The sequence below is a fragment of the Papilio polytes genome, unplaced genomic scaffold (assembly GCF_000836215.1).
Source record: "Papilio polytes unplaced genomic scaffold, Ppol_1.0 DF822178.1, whole genome shotgun sequence".
NCBI classification, from domain to species: Eukaryota; Metazoa; Arthropoda; class Insecta; order Lepidoptera; family Papilionidae; genus Papilio; species Papilio polytes.
Genome location: NW_013527026.1, coordinates 730,401 through 749,691, shown reverse-complemented (window position 1 = coordinate 749,691; position 19,291 = coordinate 730,401). Strand labels below are relative to the sequence as shown.

Sequence of the window (19,291 nt, the reverse complement as noted above, 5' to 3'; positions counted from 1 at the left end):
GGCTAAATAAACTAATTACGGTGCGAATGACCTCCGATTCCTTTGGACGCTCGTAAATGCAATTTAATGTCGACAACGAAGTATTAATGCTGATTGTATAGTGATTTTGGGCGTTGTTTGCGGCTATAATTAATAATTACTTCGGATCTCGCGTCGACCCTTACATTGTAACGGTCCATCAATACCCAAGGGTACAGTTATATTTTGGTTAATAATGTGTTGACTTAATAGCATCGCTTGTTAAATTTTAACAATAAAGTTGTATGATCACCTCTACAATAATAATAAGACATTAAGCCCTCTCTTAGTACCTTCGATGTTTTAGCGCTTGAATAATAAAACATAACAAAAACAAATACAGACACAATAATCGAATTTTCGATTTGAAATTAAAGTATCAGGCATAAAATTTAGCGCAAGATATTTTCTATAGATTCCTTTCGCACGAAACTGAGTTGAAGTTACCAATTTGTGTTGGAACTCACGTTCTTGTATCCCACGAGGCGTTTGCTTGAAGTACGCAGGCTACGTGTGTTCGGAATAGAAAACACACGCGTGCGTAACACGTTATTGTATTGATGTGTAGAATCAAATGCCGAAAAAAAAGATAGATTAATAACTTATTTATGATTATAGAAATTTGGAGATGAATCTTGACTTTCAATGTTGGTTTAACGTTGGTCTTAAATTTATTCTTCATTCAAATTCTTTCAACTTTAGCGTTAAGTTTCAAATACATACATTTTATAAACTCATAACTCCTTAAGCAGCTAACTTAATACAGATACGCAAAGGTTTTCTCGGTCAGTGCAAAGATTTAACTGTCTTTAAAGCGAAAAATAATTTCATTTTTTACTTGTATCGGTTATACGTAGATGTAAACAGGGTATAACATATTGGGTGTTAAATAAAAATAGATTTCAGCAAAGCGTCACACCTTTGATAAAATGTGTTTACTATCAGAGAACGACAAAAACACACAAGTGACGAGGAAGAATTAGATTGAATAATGTATCGGTATGAGTGAATAGCACACCTCGACCGGCCGATCAATCATAACAACATATTGTTTGGCTGTATGGGATAACATAACACATCAGTTGGAACGTAAATTTATGAGGGTTCACGCCATTATTGATGAATTTCATGCAACATTAGCGGACTGATTGGTCTCTCGCACAAACCAATACGAATAAAAGTTTCCCCTTTAAAGTAACAATTTTGTTTACATTCATAAACGTGGAAATTGTATTAGCAAAAATAAAATCTCTTTCATATTTTTATATAGAGATTCACAAATTAATCTAGCAACATAACTCAGGTTAATCATTGATTGTTACATTTGTTTGTTTGATTTATCTTGAACTGTATTGGAATCTACGTAGCGTTTTCGTAGTTCTGTAGATATTCGTAGCATGTTAGCGGCATTACACCATTCGTAGGCAGAAAACGACATGCTTGGAGTACTGTCTCATTTCTGAGCAATTATTATCTATAGGAAATTGTTTAATAATTAAAAATTAGTGAAAATTTCGATTCCTAATTTTAAATCACGTTAATTTTTCTCTCGAACATTTCGCTTAATTAGAATGTTTCCATTGGCGCTTTTAAAGTCGACATTCTAGAATAAGACTTTCAGTTCATAACCGTTCATTGAAGCGTCGAGAAAAGAGCTTTCTTCGAAGTAAATCGCTTCAAATTGCTTCACGGTAGCTTCAGACTGGCGAAGCGCAAAATTTCAATGTTCAGTTGATTCTATTAATTAACGATGCTGTGCTCGCCCTATCGCGCCAACTGTGAATAGCCAATTACACCAATAATTGGAGGTCGCGCAGGTGTCTTGAGACAAAGACGGACTGCACAAGGGGCGGGGAGGGGAGGCGGAGGTGTCACGTCATCAATGTCTTATTACACCCTGTAGGAACACAGATCATATTGTATTCAATCCCTCATTGTCACGTACACTGAATAGTTTTATGCAACAATACATACGTACGTGTATTGTGTTCTGTATTGTTATTAGGAAACAAAGACGTAATTATTATGGTATTGTCTAAGAATTAATTACATATTGACATTGTAATAAAAATGAATTATGTATTTAAGTAACACCAGTCTTTTATACTTGTCATATTGCGACAAAGCACTTTTAATAATTATGAATCAGTGTGTGAAAATAGGTAGTTAAAAGTCAAAAATCATTGTCTACTTATTTTTTCAGGCATTTTTTTCTATTAATTATCTCCTAAAACAGTGACGTGTTTAAATTGAATAGTTTGTTGTTCACGGCGTTATAATATAGTTATGTAGGTCAGTTAGCATTACGAGAAGCAAATGTCATTATAGGGAATAGATTTGACTGTTATGATCTTTATGAAGGTTTCGTTAAAAGCCTTTGAACATATAGCTTAAAGTTATGTATGTGACGATGATTAACACCGCTTATATTTTCATAGCGCCTAGGTAAATTACAAACAGGCGACATTGGCAATCTGGCATTGACATTTAGGTATTAAAAGTTGATTTTTTAAACTTTTTCTATTTAATTTATATTAAATTAAAAGTGTTGCAAGTAAAGGTTAAAAATGTTCATGTCATACACAAATAGATGTGGTAATTAAAAAAATCTTTAAATTTATTCATCAGTAGTAACATTTTAACTGAAAAACTAGAGCAAAGAAAACAGAGTTTTCTCCTTCAAGACGTACTTGAAAGAAAAATAAACTTTTAGTGTTGAAGTCTAGTGACTTCTTTGAAAGAATTTATTCAGAGACGTTAATTTCACGTCTTTTTATTCTTATTTATATAATTAAAATGTCGCTTTTAAATTAAGTATGTCGGTATTTCGATATACTATATTGATAATTAAATTTCACAGAATTTTAAAAAGCCTTGTTGGAGGGAGACAGCACTCTATGTGCGTAATTAAATTTCGAGTGAATTGAAAAATTTCACGTGACAGGGACGAGCAGTTGAAATTGCTATCGGCAGTGCATTTACGTCGGGGGCAGCTTCATATACAGGGTTTAATTAATGCCCGTGAATTAATCCGGGTAGTGGCGGAGGTACGTTTTCGGAGCTTGTCATTGTCAGCGTTCGTTAGACGTGGTCTGTCGACGGCACGGCCCACTACGACCCCCTCAGAGGGTCAAACTCGAACTGACAAAGGCCAAGCTTTGACGACCCGACCATCTACGTTACCGTGAAGCGTGTCAATCGATCGCTACTCGATGTATACAACATGTTGTTCAATAGAAATACCCTCTAAGTCAAGAAACTCGTCTCGTACGGATTCGCTTCGGTCGCAAATTTGAATTTGGAAACAAAGGACTATCGAGTTGTTCCATGAACCTTGGAACTGTGATAAAGCGTTTGTTTGTACTTCATTGATAAACTAAAACTTGTGCATTGTATATATTTAAGATAGAATTAGAAAAAGTAAAGGAAACGTTCATAAAGATGATATTAGATTTTTTAACAGACTTATAGTATTTTCTTCGACCGAAAACATTTTCAACTTAATATTGTAGTCCTATTTATCTCTTAATTAAGATTATAATGTCGCGATCCGAATGAGCTGAGTTCTATTGTGTCACCCCCCTCCAAGCTGTCAGCGCGGCTCACATCGTATTCACAATAATTTTGGGTTCACTAATCTGATAAGCTCTTTATGAGTAACGAAAACTGTTTTAAAGCGATAGGCGTATATAGAAAACGCTTTTTTACTTAAAGATTCATTTTCACCACTAATTTGTAATATGACGTATAATGTTATAGTTGAACAAGATGAAATAAAGTGAAAGTGACAAGTGCCTGGCCTACATAATGAGAAATGTCAAATACGAACTAGTACAGCTCATTGTACAAGGCAAGAATCACGGAAAGTGAGGTGTAGGTCGAAGAAGAACGGCCTGGCCCAAAAGCCTACGCCAGTGGTTTGGAAAGAGCACCCGTTCACTTTTTAAAGCCGCGGTATAAAGAATACAAATTGCCCCAATGATCGTCGAAGTCGAAAGAAGATGGCACTTTAAGAAGAAGAAAGTGATATTTTCTTTAACTTAGAGTATTTCTTTGTTAAGTCATATTTACGAATAAAAATAACCTTTACTCTGTACTAATAACAATTCTTCGTTCATATTACGACTAGTTTCGACCTACATACGGAGGAAAATACAAAACAAAAATAAAGTTACGTAAAATGAAAAAGGAAGTGGAATAAATTGAAGTAGAATTGGGCTGGAGTAAGTATGTGTTCATTTCGCGTGTAAAGAACGTGAATAGACAACGGACGGACGTTTGTGACGATATACAGAAGATGCTGGGCCGCTGCCAGGGGTTTTATTCTGTTTTATCTAAACGAAATCAAACTAATATCATATTAACAGTATCTTTTAAAGGATTGTAAATTTTTGTTAACGTAAAAATGTTATAGAGTTTGTTTTTAAAATGGCAAAATACCGGCGACTTATGTGAAATCCGCTTAGAAGAATTGCAATTGCGATGCCGATATTAAAGTAAAGAGGTATTCTAGCAATTTGTAGGACTATAATTAATACCGGTTTGGAAATGCCGTTGTTACTGCAGCTGATTTTGTATTATTTACAATACGATCGCCTTCAAAGGTACGAAGTATCACAAAGTAGGTTGCAAAGAAAAATGTTTTACAAAATAAGGACCGCGGTATTTAATAGGAACATTAAAAATGATGACAAAATAAAATTATTGCACAGCGTCTGCTCGCTACTGAGATAGGAATCCGCTTTAAAACGCACAAACCGACCGAGTAACCTGGACATAAATTACGGCACCCTGTCTCCCAAACAATCCTTGAGCTTTTAATTGTTTACAATAAAAATTTTACTACGACCAGGTGTTCTACGGCAAATTTTATTGATAAGAGCACTCTAAAGCAATTGTACAAAACATTTATTTCAAGTAGATATTTATTTGAATATAACAAGTTTTTTTTTAAATTTTTTAAATTAAAACAAGCTGAGTAACAAAGGGTTATGAAATTTTAAAGTAACGCAATGGTAGTCGGCCACTTAGAGTAGGAGTTAGTAATCCTGATAGCAATAATTTAGTCAACGAAAGTATAATTCCTATAGGAATACGGACTAGTCAAAAACGGACAATCACTTTCGATAAGTCACAGTATTTGTCATATTTATTTCTACACGTTTTTACAAATTTTGTTGACTCTACGATTCTACGCAAACGTTATTCGAAAGTAAATTTGTTTATAGGTTAACTAGCTTTCGCCCGCTACTCCGACCTCGTGGAATTTAAAAAAAAGTGAGTAGCTTGTTCTTCCTATCCTCTACATGTATACCAAATTACATCGAAATCCTTTCAGCCGTTAAGGCTATAAACTCTAACAAACATCCATCCATCTAAACTTTCGCATTTATAATATTAGTAAGATTATCATCGCATATTACATAGCTTAAAGCGGTATTTGCACTTAGCCTAGCCATTATCTATCATCATTCTATTTTGGCGAGCAATTTTCATTAAGCGTCATTAAGGAGTGGAAAGTTTCTGAAGACTCCTCTCACACCGTACGCCTCGGAACCCGGACCCCTGTCGCAAGTGATTAATTTACGTGGCTCACTGAATGCGCTTGCCTTTTTTCAACAGAATATGAATAACTGGAAATGTCTCGTATAACTACTATCTTAATAAATTAATGAAACATGACAGATAATAATCTCTGGGCAAGGGCATTGAAAAAAAAAATTAAAACATAAAAATTATTATTTTGAATCTATATTATTATTGTTTTATTAATATAGGTGTTAATTTCTTCACGTTTAGCTAATAAAATAAACAACATAAAATAAGATTTTATAATAAAAAGCCACTACCAAGAATAAAAATATACAACGTTTTACAAATTCAGTACAATTTGTGAATTCAGAACGTAAAGTGTGCTTCACCGGGGCACTTCTGGTATCTTTCCTTAGATTGTGAGGGAACGAGGGCGTGGGTAGGAGGAGGGGAGGGGAGGGCCACGTGACACAAGGTGTCACTCTGGACGTCCCCGCTACAATACAGCCATTCGTCAATGTTTGTTTTGCTTATCTTTGTTTCCAGCATTTTGTTTATTGTTGCGCTCAATTTTGTTCCCCCATCTTGTTTATCTTATCAACAAAGCTCAGAGGAAATTGAAAATCGACAATTATTCTATTTTAGTGAAGGTCAATGGAAGAAGAAATTACTTTCGATTGTTAAATAGAAGAGTTACGTATGCTTTTTATTAAGGCTGCTATTAAATGTCATTTCTACTACCCTGGCATTATTTAAGCCAGCAAATATAATAGAAATTAGATTGTAAAATAATTCCATAAACTACTTCGTATATGGCCATACTAATGTAGCTGACTTTTAAACCTACCCGCATCATCATCATCATCGACACACGTGGTATCACTAAATATTTAAATGAAGAACATTACGTAACTTAACAAATAAATCATGTATTTGTTGACGTACAATACCGCAAGTTATCTGCGGGGCTATTAAATTCAATAATGAATCAATGTTCTAACGGGTGCGGGTAATGACAAAGTTAATTCGAGTGTGCGCAGTTCCCGGGATCGAACCCGGGACCCGATTTAATCGCGCCATTGATTGTTTAATGACATCGACACCGACCCGATTCCTATCTTCGTCCTGTTCTCCGGTTTAATTACTTTATTTGTACGCCGTCGGTTTGTTTTCGATTGACCGAGATATTTTCTTGGATATATATTTACTGTTGGTTAGTGATTTTATATTAAACCGGAGTTAGGTTAAAAAAGTTGAATTCTTGACAAACACTAAACTTAGCAATTGCTTTCCAAGATAAATTGTATGTAAATTCTGTTTAGCATGAATATACGCAAATAAAATATTTAAAAATACTTGCCAAAATGGGGTAAACTATAAATGTAGAATATGTAGGTAGTTATAAATCGGTAAATCCAACCGCCAAGTTTTATTAGCTCTATTGTTATTGATAACTAACTCTCTATTTCAGATCGGATAATGCATTGATCAATCAAAAACATTTTACGTACGTACACTCGGTGCGGGGACTGCGGGGAGGGGGGGGGAAGCGCTGTATTTTCCATATTTCCATTATCCGAATCATACTCGATAATAACTATTGGTTTTGGCACGCGCTGATGCAACTCTATCGATATTTCACAATCTAATTGTTCAAATTGGTATGAGTATTAACCTTTCATTAGTTTATTTTTAAATCACAGATCTATTTTTTGGTTAAAATTGGAATATACTAGATTTCGCCCGATACTCCATTCGCACGGAATTAAAAAACAAAAGTGAGTAGCCTATGTGTTTAAGACTATTCTCTACATCTACACCAAATTTTATCCAAATCAGCTTAGCCGTTTACACTACAAACTTTAACTAACATCCATCCATCTAAACTTTTGCATTTATAATGTTAGTATGAACGTTGTGATGAGTTGGAAAGTTCATAAGATATTTTTTGTATCTATTGAAGTAACATAACTTTACGGAACAGAATGCAATAATGTATTAAAAAATAAAATACTAGAGCGAAGTCGTAAAGTTGTTTTCAAGTAAATTATCGATCAATGCTTTAAAGGTTGCCGTAATACTTTAAAGGCAGGCACACATGTAGCAGTAAATGTCGAATCCTTTGATAAAGGTCACCGCGCATGATTTATTAGCCGAGTAAGAGCGAGCGCACACATAAAATTAAACCATCGCACAACTGTTTAGTCCCGCTTTGATAGCTATGAGTTTATATGGAGGTGAGCACACTACTCGATTTTTAGTTATGCAACTAAACAGTTGACAGTGGTAGTGCCCGCTTTAACATCTTAGCACGAATGGGCCGGCGCGCCCGGTGTAATACCACGACCACACAGAAGACAGGCGTGAAATGGAAACAATTTCGTGTTTCGTCTGATGAGTGTGGTGCCGGAGGCCTAATTTAAGTCCCTTTCTCTTTACCACCCTTTTCTTGTAGAGGTTTCTTTTTTTCACTTTATGTGCGTCTCCTCCTCCATCGGATAAGAGTAGGCAACGCATCCGCAATTGCGGATGTCTATGGACAGCGGTCGCTTTGCCACTTAGGCGATTTCAGGTGGCCGCTTGCTCGTTTGCCACCTTATGTTATAAAAAAAAAAGAATTGACTGCGAAACAATTGATAGTCGCACAACAGTTATGCAATTGTTTAGTCAAAGGTGTCGGGGGCACGTTTCTTATCGATTTTCCATTGAATTATTAATTTCAAGTTTATAGAATTTCTTGAAGCTTTGTTCTAATTTTAGACCAAACATGAATCATTGAAAGATAACTTTTTATAGATCGTAAAGTGTGAAAATTATTTTGTTAATGGTATCAATAAATCCGTGTCATAATGTACTTTATTGTCGCTACAATGTTGAGAATGGCTGTTAGTTTTAATAGATAACTTAATATCTTGCTGCGTGGACGAGAGAAACGCTATTGTTTACGTAACATCACGGCTTTTTACTTAAAAAAATACTTCCAAATACATTGGAAAATAATCATATCAATTATATCACAATTAGAATATTTTAAACATGATAAAACTCCGATGAAGCTAAAAAACATCTCATAAAATCGTTGAATGAAAAATGTTTCTAAAGAGGATGGAAACTGGTAAAAACTCTCCCTTCATTCCGTGAGTTGCAGGAATTACTCAAGATTCCGTGAGAATTGTGGTGCGTCTCGTGCGGGCGGGCCATCAGGCATGCGATATTCCCACTTATTATTTATTAACTGGTCATAAGTGCTGAAGTGTGTTACATTCATAAGTCCGGCGGAACGTGTGCTGGCCGCCTTATAAATAATGCAACGTATCAGCGCCCGAGAACCTTTCCAGGACTCGATGTGTCTTTTACTTTGAAGATGATACGGTTAATAATATTTGGTATAAGTTATTTACTTTATCGGACGGATATTTTTAATAAATGGTTTGGCAATTGCAAACGATATTAGTGGCTATTCAATAATTCTAAGAAACTTACTATTACTAAAACATATTAATAATTAGAGACTTATAAAGGTGATTATTAAGTTATGAACTCTGCATTATTTCCTGGCATAATAAATAAAAAATAAATAAACATAAACTTTTTTTTTAGTTTATAGCCAACCTAAGATGTCAGTTAACACGTTTTGTAGATAAAATCTCACGCTATAAAACGCCATAAGCAATTTTTGTAAATGGTCGATACCAAAAAGCATTAAGGGCCCAAAGGAATTCAATTACAAGGCAAACCTTTTTCTTGCTAAGCTATTTACGGTTTGGTAACAAGCAGCCGTGTGCCGCTCACAAATAAAATTGTAATTGCCTCATAAAATGAAGAACACGGGATTGCAAACATTTTTTCATATTGGCACCTTTTTTTCTGCGTAAATTTTAAAGTTATTTTATTTAAATTATCAGTAACACCGATGAACGGAATCGCTGACTGTATATTATTTTGGATTTCATTTTAAACAAAAGACAGGTGAAAACAAATTGATAGTATTAGGTTCTAATTTTAAAATCATTTCAGAAAAGTTGATCATTGCTCTTACTTCATAGTATTAATGCGAATGTTTAGATGGGTGGATGTTACCTCTAGAAAGGCTTAACGGATGGTACTGAAATTTGGCACAGTTGTAGAAGATAGATTAGAAGAACACATATGTTTCGTATTAAGTATTTTGTTAATTCAGCGCAGAAGTCATGAGCAAAAGGTATTTTTAATAATTTTTAAAAGGAATCATAATTCAATCAACTTGCAAGGGTAGATTTATCTCTGTTTTAAATGTTTCACGAACTTTGAGATTCGATAAGTGCAACGTCTCCCCAAATGATTCAACAACGGTATACATTAAAAAGTTAAACTTCATACATTTTAATCATCCTTTTATGTATAAATGTATTACAAAGGATTCTTAATATCCCTCGAGTGGAGGTGCAAGTAACACTACTAGATAACAAATGACGAACGTATTACGTCTGAACTTTTATATTTGAAGTTCGTGGCGAGATGTTTTCCCGCAGTGGCCGGCAAAGAAGTTTCCCAGAAGCGTCAACAGTCAGTGTCACTTCTCCCTTCGGAAGTTACTTTAAAATATTTACGACTGAAAGTTTATAAGAAGAAAAATTCGAAGACCAAAGTCCTATGGCGAATTTATAGTTCCCAGATAGAGTACGGAAGTTTGATATTAGTGTGAAAGATGGCCAAGTTTTTATTACTGTCCGCGAAGATTTATTTGTTTTAGTTTGTCTTTTAAAGGTATTTTATAGTTTTAAAGCTAGATCCCGAGTCGGTAAGTTGAATAATAGAAATATTTCTTTTTATATTGTACTAGCTGTTCCCATGCGACTTCATCCGCACGAAATTATAAAAATTTCGTGTTATTGTTTACATTTGTCAAATTATCAATTGCAAATAGCAAAATGACTTGACAGTATGTCAAACCATGGCAACCTTGCTTCCTTGATGTTGGCAACAACTTATGGTCTTTTCCCACATTAGGGTTTTTATCTAAAATATTTACCCCTAAGTTTAATGGCGTGAAAATAGATAGCCTAAAGCGTGACTTAAGTGTAGGGCTTTTTATTAAAAAAAAGAGTCATTCGAAAATATGCTGTAATTGCTAACATCTTACGCGACAAAGAAGTGTGTGTTTACGCTTTATTATATTAGTATAGATTTAAGAGTATTATTGTACACCTGTGAAAGACAGAAAAACAAAGCTAAGTTATCTAAGTTTATAGACCATATGATAAAATTACAACCGACGTCACTATTAACACAAAGATAGACAATTCACTAGAAATTTGCACAACTTGGATACTAAAATAAACATCAGTAGTTAACACTGAATTCATAAGTACGACAATGTCCAACAACTAATTGGAAAATAGCATGTCCACAAAGACAGTACAATCGCAAACATATTTAATTAGTGTTGTTGACAAAATGTTAACATTCATTTAGAAAGTTTAACTTACGTGATATGTTAGCAAACAATAAACATAGATTTTGGAAATGTTAATTTAAAACATTGAGTTTATTTTCTATTTTTAAAAACAATATTCTTCTTTTTTTAAGCAAATGTAGACAGTTTTAACGATGTTTTTTTTTAAATTTTGGGTTAAAAAGATTTAAACAAATTAAAAACTTGGTTGTAATATTTCATAGCAGTATACAAACTATTTAAAGTCGCATACAGTAAATTCTAAAGTTTTAATACAACCATAATAAATTAAAACTAAACCCATTACTTCACAAACGTACAAATATCGAATGGACGTGATTTAATGATACCAACTTGAGATAATTTGAAACGTGAAAGACTTATGTTCGCGAGTGTCCGTTCGGGTTTAAAAGCGTCGGCTGGCGTTCGCCACTTGTTACTATTACTGGGACAAAGTCGATTTATCAGTGTCCGTGTCGCAGTGATTCCTCTGGACACCGGCAGCGGTCGGCTGGTAATAAAACACGAGCACATTGTGATCTACGATTGTATTGGCACACGGATCTCTATAATACCTGCTAAATATTGTAAAAGAGAATTGTAGTTCGTCTTTTGTTTGTTACTAATTATCTACACTCTAACTATGACGGATAGACTCGTTATAGTAATTGTATACTTAGCGGGCGCACACATTTTACTAAACTATCGCACAACTGTTGTGTTTAGTTGCTCAAATAAATCGAGTAGTTTGCCCACCTACATATAAGCTCATAGGAATCAATGCGCGACTAAACAGTCTTGCGAAAGTTTAGATATAGGTGTTCGCGAGTGAATTGTCTTATCCCCGAACATGTTTTTAGTCAAAAACAAAAACTGTAAAGACTAAAGATCTTATTGTATTTTTTTTCGCATAAGACAATAAAATGTTACGGTATTAAATTTAAGATTGAATCCTTAACAAATATCCTTGATTGTAAAAAGATTGATTGAGATCTTTCGCAACAGAATAAGAATCAATTTGACGAAAATAAAGGTAAAGTTTAATGATACAGAACAATAATAACCAATCGAAGAACAGAAATACGAATTGTATTCAAACCATCGAATACCCATCGGGTACTTATTTCTATCTTCGAATCGAATAATTTCATTTCATCAGAACGATTGCTCTCCATTCAATTTGTTGTTCGTCCGCTTCAGTAAACATCATGAAAGTAAATTTGATTAATTAACTTATTCATATCTGAACAGTTTTTGTAAAGGTGCAACTCGGAAATGGTAGAAAATTGAATTTTAATTCTATTTCGGTACGATACAATTTGCAACGCTTTGCAGAAAAACTCCTTCATCTTTCACGTTATTTGCACTCAAATGGAAATAATTGATTGCAACAAATAATTGGTGATTCTTTGCTTTAAACTAATCGCCATAATAATTGTCGCACTCAGAGATTTTAATGCTCACCTAAATATTAAACTACATTTGAGTTTTCTTTAAATTTACACAAATGCATTAAATGAGATGCATCCCGATTGTCACCAAACATTTAACACAATAATATTTCATTCAAAACTTTATTACCTTTACACTAAATGTTAATAAATGTACGTGACGAATTTAAATAAGTATTTATTCTAGGTGTATTAGTGGCGCTGTGAACGTGAGGTCGATGTTAATTACTAGCAGCTATTTAATATCCAGTAGCTTACGTCACGGCTGCGGCAATTCTGACGTCATCCTTACTGATTCCTTATTCATCGGATCACGGCCACGGACATGCCTTACCACTTACACTATCGGATAATTCTGATTTATGTTATTTCGTGAAAAAGAGAGGATACATTCAATTGTTTTATGCTAGCGAAATATTAAAAACAAAAGAGCATAGAGGTTATATGATGTTAAGTAATGAATTTTAATCAATGCTAAGCGATTTATAAATTCAGTTTTGAACTATAAATTACACAGTCATGTCAACTACCAATAAACAAATATCGAAGCAATATTGAAGGAAGTACAACTAAACGGTATCGGGCCTTGGTTCCTCGTCAACCGCAGGACGGCAACTTCCGAACTGAAACCACAGCAATTCCATTTCGATCCCGTTCCTATACAATATTACTTTCTCCTGCCTCTGCGTGAGCGGGTATACCAATATCGGCTCCGCCTTGTTCTTGTGTTCTTGTGCGCCTTGTGAACTATGAAGAACCCCAATTGGTCGAACTTTACTAAACTTGGAAACTAGCCTATACAAGAATAAGTCCCAGTATGTTAATTCTTAACATATTGAATATCGAAGACAAGTCTAAGAGAGACAGAGAATCGACGGATTTCAAAAGTATTGTTCGAAAGTCACAGGTCTTACCACCATTGGATTGTTTGTGTTTCTTTTTTTCGTACTACCGCATCATTTCAATCAGCCCGGGAATATGGTGCAAGCAATTATGCCCAAAAATCGCTAACACAAACAATCTTATTGTGGTAAGAAATTTGTGTTTTACGAACATTATACGTGACTAATATAGTAAATGTAAAAGTTTAGATCCATGGATAGATGTTAGATTTTGCCGCCTAAACTACTGAACAGATATCGATAAGCAGTCTGGAAGAATACATAATTTACTTGCTTTTGTTTTTTAATTCTATTCGAACGGCAGCGTAACCAAAAGCTAACAAGTCATAAAATAATTATGCGTTTTCACTTTGCGTATATTCGAGTTTGTACTACGTTTTTCATCCGGCTTATAAGCGCATCCACTCGGAAAGCTCTCCACACGGCTGTTGAAATAATACTCTGTAATTCTTGCTACAATACACGTTCGAGTATTGTTCTGTATGAAGATAGTTTCGCAATTAAATGCTATAGTTGAAAATGTTTCGTCGCATCGCGCCTCCAATTAAATAGGATTGTTTGTTAAATATTAGAGGTCTTGTAAATAATTGCCTTTATACGCTGTTCATATTTTAGATGTAAAATTTAAGCTTACATAATGTTAGAGGCTATTTGTTATTAAAGCTCACTAGATTTATGAATGTAAATCTGTAATTAATAGTAATTTGTTTTATTTATTTTGTTTTCGTTTAATAACAAAATAGCGATAAGTACCTTATGTGATTCTCTGTTTATTACTAGTCTGTTTAATATTAAAGCACGCATTTAAAGTTGATGATTGATTCATCGTAATTTGTATTAGAAAATCGCAGCCAACCTAATATTTCGACTACAACTGAATACCGTTGCGGGATGATTAATAGCTTCAAAATAACATTAGAAACGTTTGGAACTAACCGAATAGATGGCGTGTCGAGCGCGCCGCGTAAAGCCAACAGCTCATTCACGAAAGTATTTTGTTCCCTCATATTTACAACGTAATTCTAATGAGTGCCTACATCAATTAGTTATATTTGCTGGCAATTCGGCTGTGTAAACTCGTCGACATGGCGGTGGTATTAGAAAATTAAATTATAGAGCGATAGCTCATCGGAGTGCGTGACGAAATTGTACGCTTTTAGGTCGCAGTGAAATTAAATTTTAAGGGGGAATTTTATCGATGTGTTTATACTTGATTACATTATTGTGACATTTCAATTATACTTAGTTTTTTTATTAATATACGGCGTCTACATAAATATCCATATAAAAGTATATTTTATTCAGTCTAAGTCCGAATAGTAAGTGTAATTAAACTGACCTCATCAAAGCGATAGTTTAGTGATGTGCCGTCGTTATAGTTATCGATCTTTTATGAATACAGCGTCGAAATTTTGATAGTCGACGCGGCGTGCGTGTTGCGCTAGATGATTGGGTGCAAGGGTCATTAGGCTGTGAAGAGGGTGATTTGTCATGTCGGCTATTTGAGGGCACGATTCTTTCATGAGCCACGCGAATTGTCTATCAATATCAAACAAGGTGTAAGTTATCGAAATGATCGAACGATTACATTCATGGTTCTTTCAAAAAGTCGTTTTTATTGTCGTAATGTCGAGAATTGTTACGGGTAAAATATTTGAAAATAATGTTTTCTTATAGAAAATAAGGAATTTATTAAACAGTAGCTTACATCTGCGATACCGCGTAAAATTAAATTAAAAAACTAAGTGTGGTCTTCCAGACTATCCTCTACATCTACACCAATATTTTTGAGATCCGTTCAGCACTTTAGGCTACAAACACTACTACTAAAAGTAAATGAAATATTACTCTTACCATCGATATTAATGTATCTTTTAATTAGTCTGTCCCTTCACTAAGTTATTCCATATTTAAGTTTCTATAATTTCCTTAGGGGTTCGGTTGGGATCTATTTGACGATGGCCACCGACTGAATTATTAAGCCGTCCCGGGTCTAAGGGCCCGTGACACACATTCACAAATATCATTGATATGTTTGGGAAAATCGGCAATGAATTGTCCATCTATACTTCATCGGAAATGTTATGGAATAAAATGATATCTATAATCTGTAAAAAAGATATGGCATCAAAAGTATTTTTAATAGTATATCAACATATCAATAACACAAAAACTACTGGACCGATTTAAAAAATTCTTTCACCATTAAAAAGTTATATTATCAGTGAGTAGCATAGGCTATTTTTTATTTCACGCAGATGAAGTCACAAACAGCTAGTAATAAATATTTTTGGTTTACTAAGAACTAAAGATTTCAGAATTGTTGTTATGTAATTATTTTACTCGATATATTAAGATGAGTTAGGTCAAACGGTAACGTGGATGTAATATGATAATTGATGTGGTAATATACAATTCAATGTTACCTGAAGAGCTATCCTTGTCACTCATTCTGACGTCTCAAATAACAATAGCTTTAATACTTCGACGTTATTCAATTTGTGGAACATGCAATATCAATATTTAATCTTTTAATGGTCACGATGGGCCTTTGAGAGTTTTCCCCTTGCATAAAATATGAATACTCCGATAGAAATAAATTGTTAGAATTTTCGTCGATTTTCCAACATCGAATATTGAATGTATAAATGAATTTATAAATGTATTGACATACAAACAAAATATGCATACTAGCTTTGATCGCGAGTCCGTTCGTGTGGAATTAAAAAAACTAAGAAGCATGTGTCTTCTTCCAGACTATTCTCTACATCTATGCCAAATTTCATCCATATCTGTTTAGTAGTTTAGGCTACAAAGTCTAACAAACATCCATCTAAATTTTCGTATTTATTATATTAGTAAATTATAGATAAAATATGAAACATAAAATTTATCGTAACGACAACATCTGGCTTGAAATGAATTTTTCGCCTTAACTTTTTCACTCGGATACGAATCTTTGTCATTGTGGTTGAATGTAAGCTAAAAGCAACCCTCTTCAATTGAAGAGGGCAGACGTGTCTATTATCCAACGAGCCTCTCAGGCCGGGACCACGTGACTCTCCAAAACACGCCTAACATCTTAATATTAATGTTTCAAGACTTTAAACGATATTTGACTTGTAAAGATAGTTTGATATTAACTCTGTATCTTATAAAATAATTTTAAAAGCCATAATAAACTTTTTTGGTTTGATTTTGAGGACGAAAACCTGTTTTGCTAACCTTACTTCTAAGTACTACTGACTCTGGCATGTGATGTATTTTTAAAAAAAATATTGGTGAAGAATTAACATGATTACTACTGACTTATTTGAATCATACAGTCTTACACTTTTTTGTCATCAAAAAACACGGCTACATATATTTTAAGTTATACCCCGCTATTTATTCAATTACCATTCAAAACCCGATAATTATTATGTTAGAGTTTCTCTTAAACTAAATACCCGAGTTCAGACACATTACAAAGACTTTTGAATTTCGTCGCATGTACAAATCTAGTTTTGCTATCGACATTTCACACTTAACTTCATGCGGTGTACCCTTACTGTGAACTGGAATAGACTTGAACGTTCAGTACTGTACGAGTATTTGTATTTATAAAATAGTTAGCAATGAGAAATATCTTAACGTATACTAATTCTGTTGTCATTTTAAGATAGGCTATGTTTAGAATTTTTAAACCTTTTTTATGTTTCATCGTAAATGAGTTTCAAAGAAAAATATTACTAACGTTACTCCGGTAATTTACCTAGAATTTTATGCCATTTTTATTACTTGTGGTGATTTTTTTTTATTTACATAAATCCGTAATAGCCTTAATTATTATATTAATATGCATATCATCCGAAATTTTATCTAACGTTTGGTAAGATATCATTCAAAATTGCTAAAATTCCTTAGTTAAATAACTAATGTTGGCATGTATGGGATCTTTAATCATTAATACATAAGATAAAGTATGGTTATAAAAAAATAAGAATTACATAACTTAACTCAAAATCTACAGTTATCTATAATTACCTCCTCTATTTTCACTGTCAGCCGGCTTCACTTGTATTGCTCGGTTCATCTGAAAAAAAAAAACATAATTAGATACAAGAAGTTTGGGCTACGGACTACCGATCTTGCGGTCGAGGGTTCGAATCCCGCCATTCGACTATTATTTTGAACCCCATCATAGCACGAGCTTAGAGCTTAGTTAGAATGGTTTAAGGAAATATTAGTAAAATAACAAAAAGTACTAATATTTTGTATTAAAAATATATATGTGAAAATTATACTGTACAATAAACGCTCCTGTAAGTTTTGTAAATTCATAGAACTTTAAGGGAATTATAACCAAGTCTCTTGTTTAAAATTTAATAAAAGAATATTTTTAAGCGAGTTTAGAATGAAAAGAAAGTTTGTTTTTAAACCAATTGTTTAAGATTTTGATCTTGTTAATTAAGTTTGCAAAACATTATTTATGTTAGTGTTTGTGCGTAACTTTGATTATACTCGATTTGGTAGACATGTTTAAGTAAATGTTTGCAAACTTATGAAAGTCACAGAGGTGTGCCAAAATGCAAAGGGCATTGTGGTTTATGAAGGTCATTCTATTGATCAATATTAAGAACCAGAGATAAAACTTGATTCTTGATAAATCAAAGCTAATTTGATTAGTTTGTTCTTTATGTTTAAATTTTAATTTAACATTAACATGATAAAGATTCCAATTCACTTTATCAGAAACAAAACGTAAAATACGCGTAAAATTTTATGCCTTAGTATTAACGTCTTATTCTATAAAATGTTTTTACATAAATTCAAGTTTTATTAATGAAATAATGTAGCAGTAAATAAGATATGTTTCTGAAATTTCACGACGAAAATCCGACAACAAATCTTATGATTTTTTACAATCTCAGCGATCCATTAAAATAATCCGAGCATCTGTAGGGTACCTGAGAAAGTAAGATACCAATGCTTAAGTTGGCATCAACAATACGAAGGCCATTGACCCCTGGTTATTAAGACTTAGACTTCAGACCTCTTAACCTTTCGTCCGCCAAGTTTACCTTGTTACCGACGAGAGGTCCTAAAATGCTTCTTGAATTTCAAGAGCCAATAGTAAAAGAGTTTATGGTAATAATAATTTGTCTTATTAAATTATACTATGAACTGGGATCTTTTATTCATCTTTAAGTCTTTCTTTTTCTTATATAAATAGAAGATTTTTTTTTAACACTAAGCTCTACAATCCCAATTGAGTCCAAATATCAGAATAGGTAAAAATCGATTTAAAGACAACATGATTTTGTGACAAAGTAACAAATTACTGTAATTTAAATAAATGACATAGGAATCACACGACACCAGCGACAATTTCCGATGCGGTCGACACCCTAATGACACAGTGCGACGGTTTGAAAATAGACACGGCACGAATGTACTGCCGAATTCCGAATTATCGATGTTAATTGACTACGTCACTAACATGTGACAACATCGATTTTACTGTCATAATATCGATTTTAATGTTTATCGATTATGTAACTATAATATGTTATAACATTACTGATTTTTATAACAGTGATTTTTCGCCTTACGATCTATGAATATTCTGAGGGATTTTTTTACATAACATGACTTTTATTTTTTGTATTTTACTATTATTTTAGCTTCTTGTTCTAATAATATAAGTTAGGTTATACGTTCTTTAATAATACTGTACATTACTTAATTTTGTGACAATTTAGCATATTATTATTTTAGTTTTCAGTTTATTCCAGATAATTTTCTTGTTATGACATGTTCAAGGAATCAGTTTTTCGACCTTTGTCGACCTCTACAAAGACGTGAAGGGGTTACGTTTCCGGGGTCAAAAATTGAGGTCAATGTTAATTTTCATGTAAAATAAAGTTTAAGTAAATAGTTTTCACAGCACATGCCAAATAATACCTAAAGGC

General features: G+C 33.4%; 1 protein-coding gene across 1 annotated transcript in view; it reads right to left on the bottom strand.

The window, feature by feature from the left end:
- Positions 1–19,291, bottom strand: part of LOC106106696 (CUGBP Elav-like family member 4) — a 344,825-nt gene that overhangs the window by 89,659 nt on the left and 235,875 nt on the right. Inside the window, exons 2-3 of the mRNA XM_013287323.1 lie at positions 17,364–17,412; positions 2,361–2,369 (exon numbers count right to left, since the gene is read on the bottom strand). Coding sequence (XP_013142777.1) covers positions 2,361–2,369; positions 17,364–17,412 — 58 coding nt within the window. The remainder of the gene's footprint in view (positions 1–2,360; positions 2,370–17,363; positions 17,413–19,291) is intronic.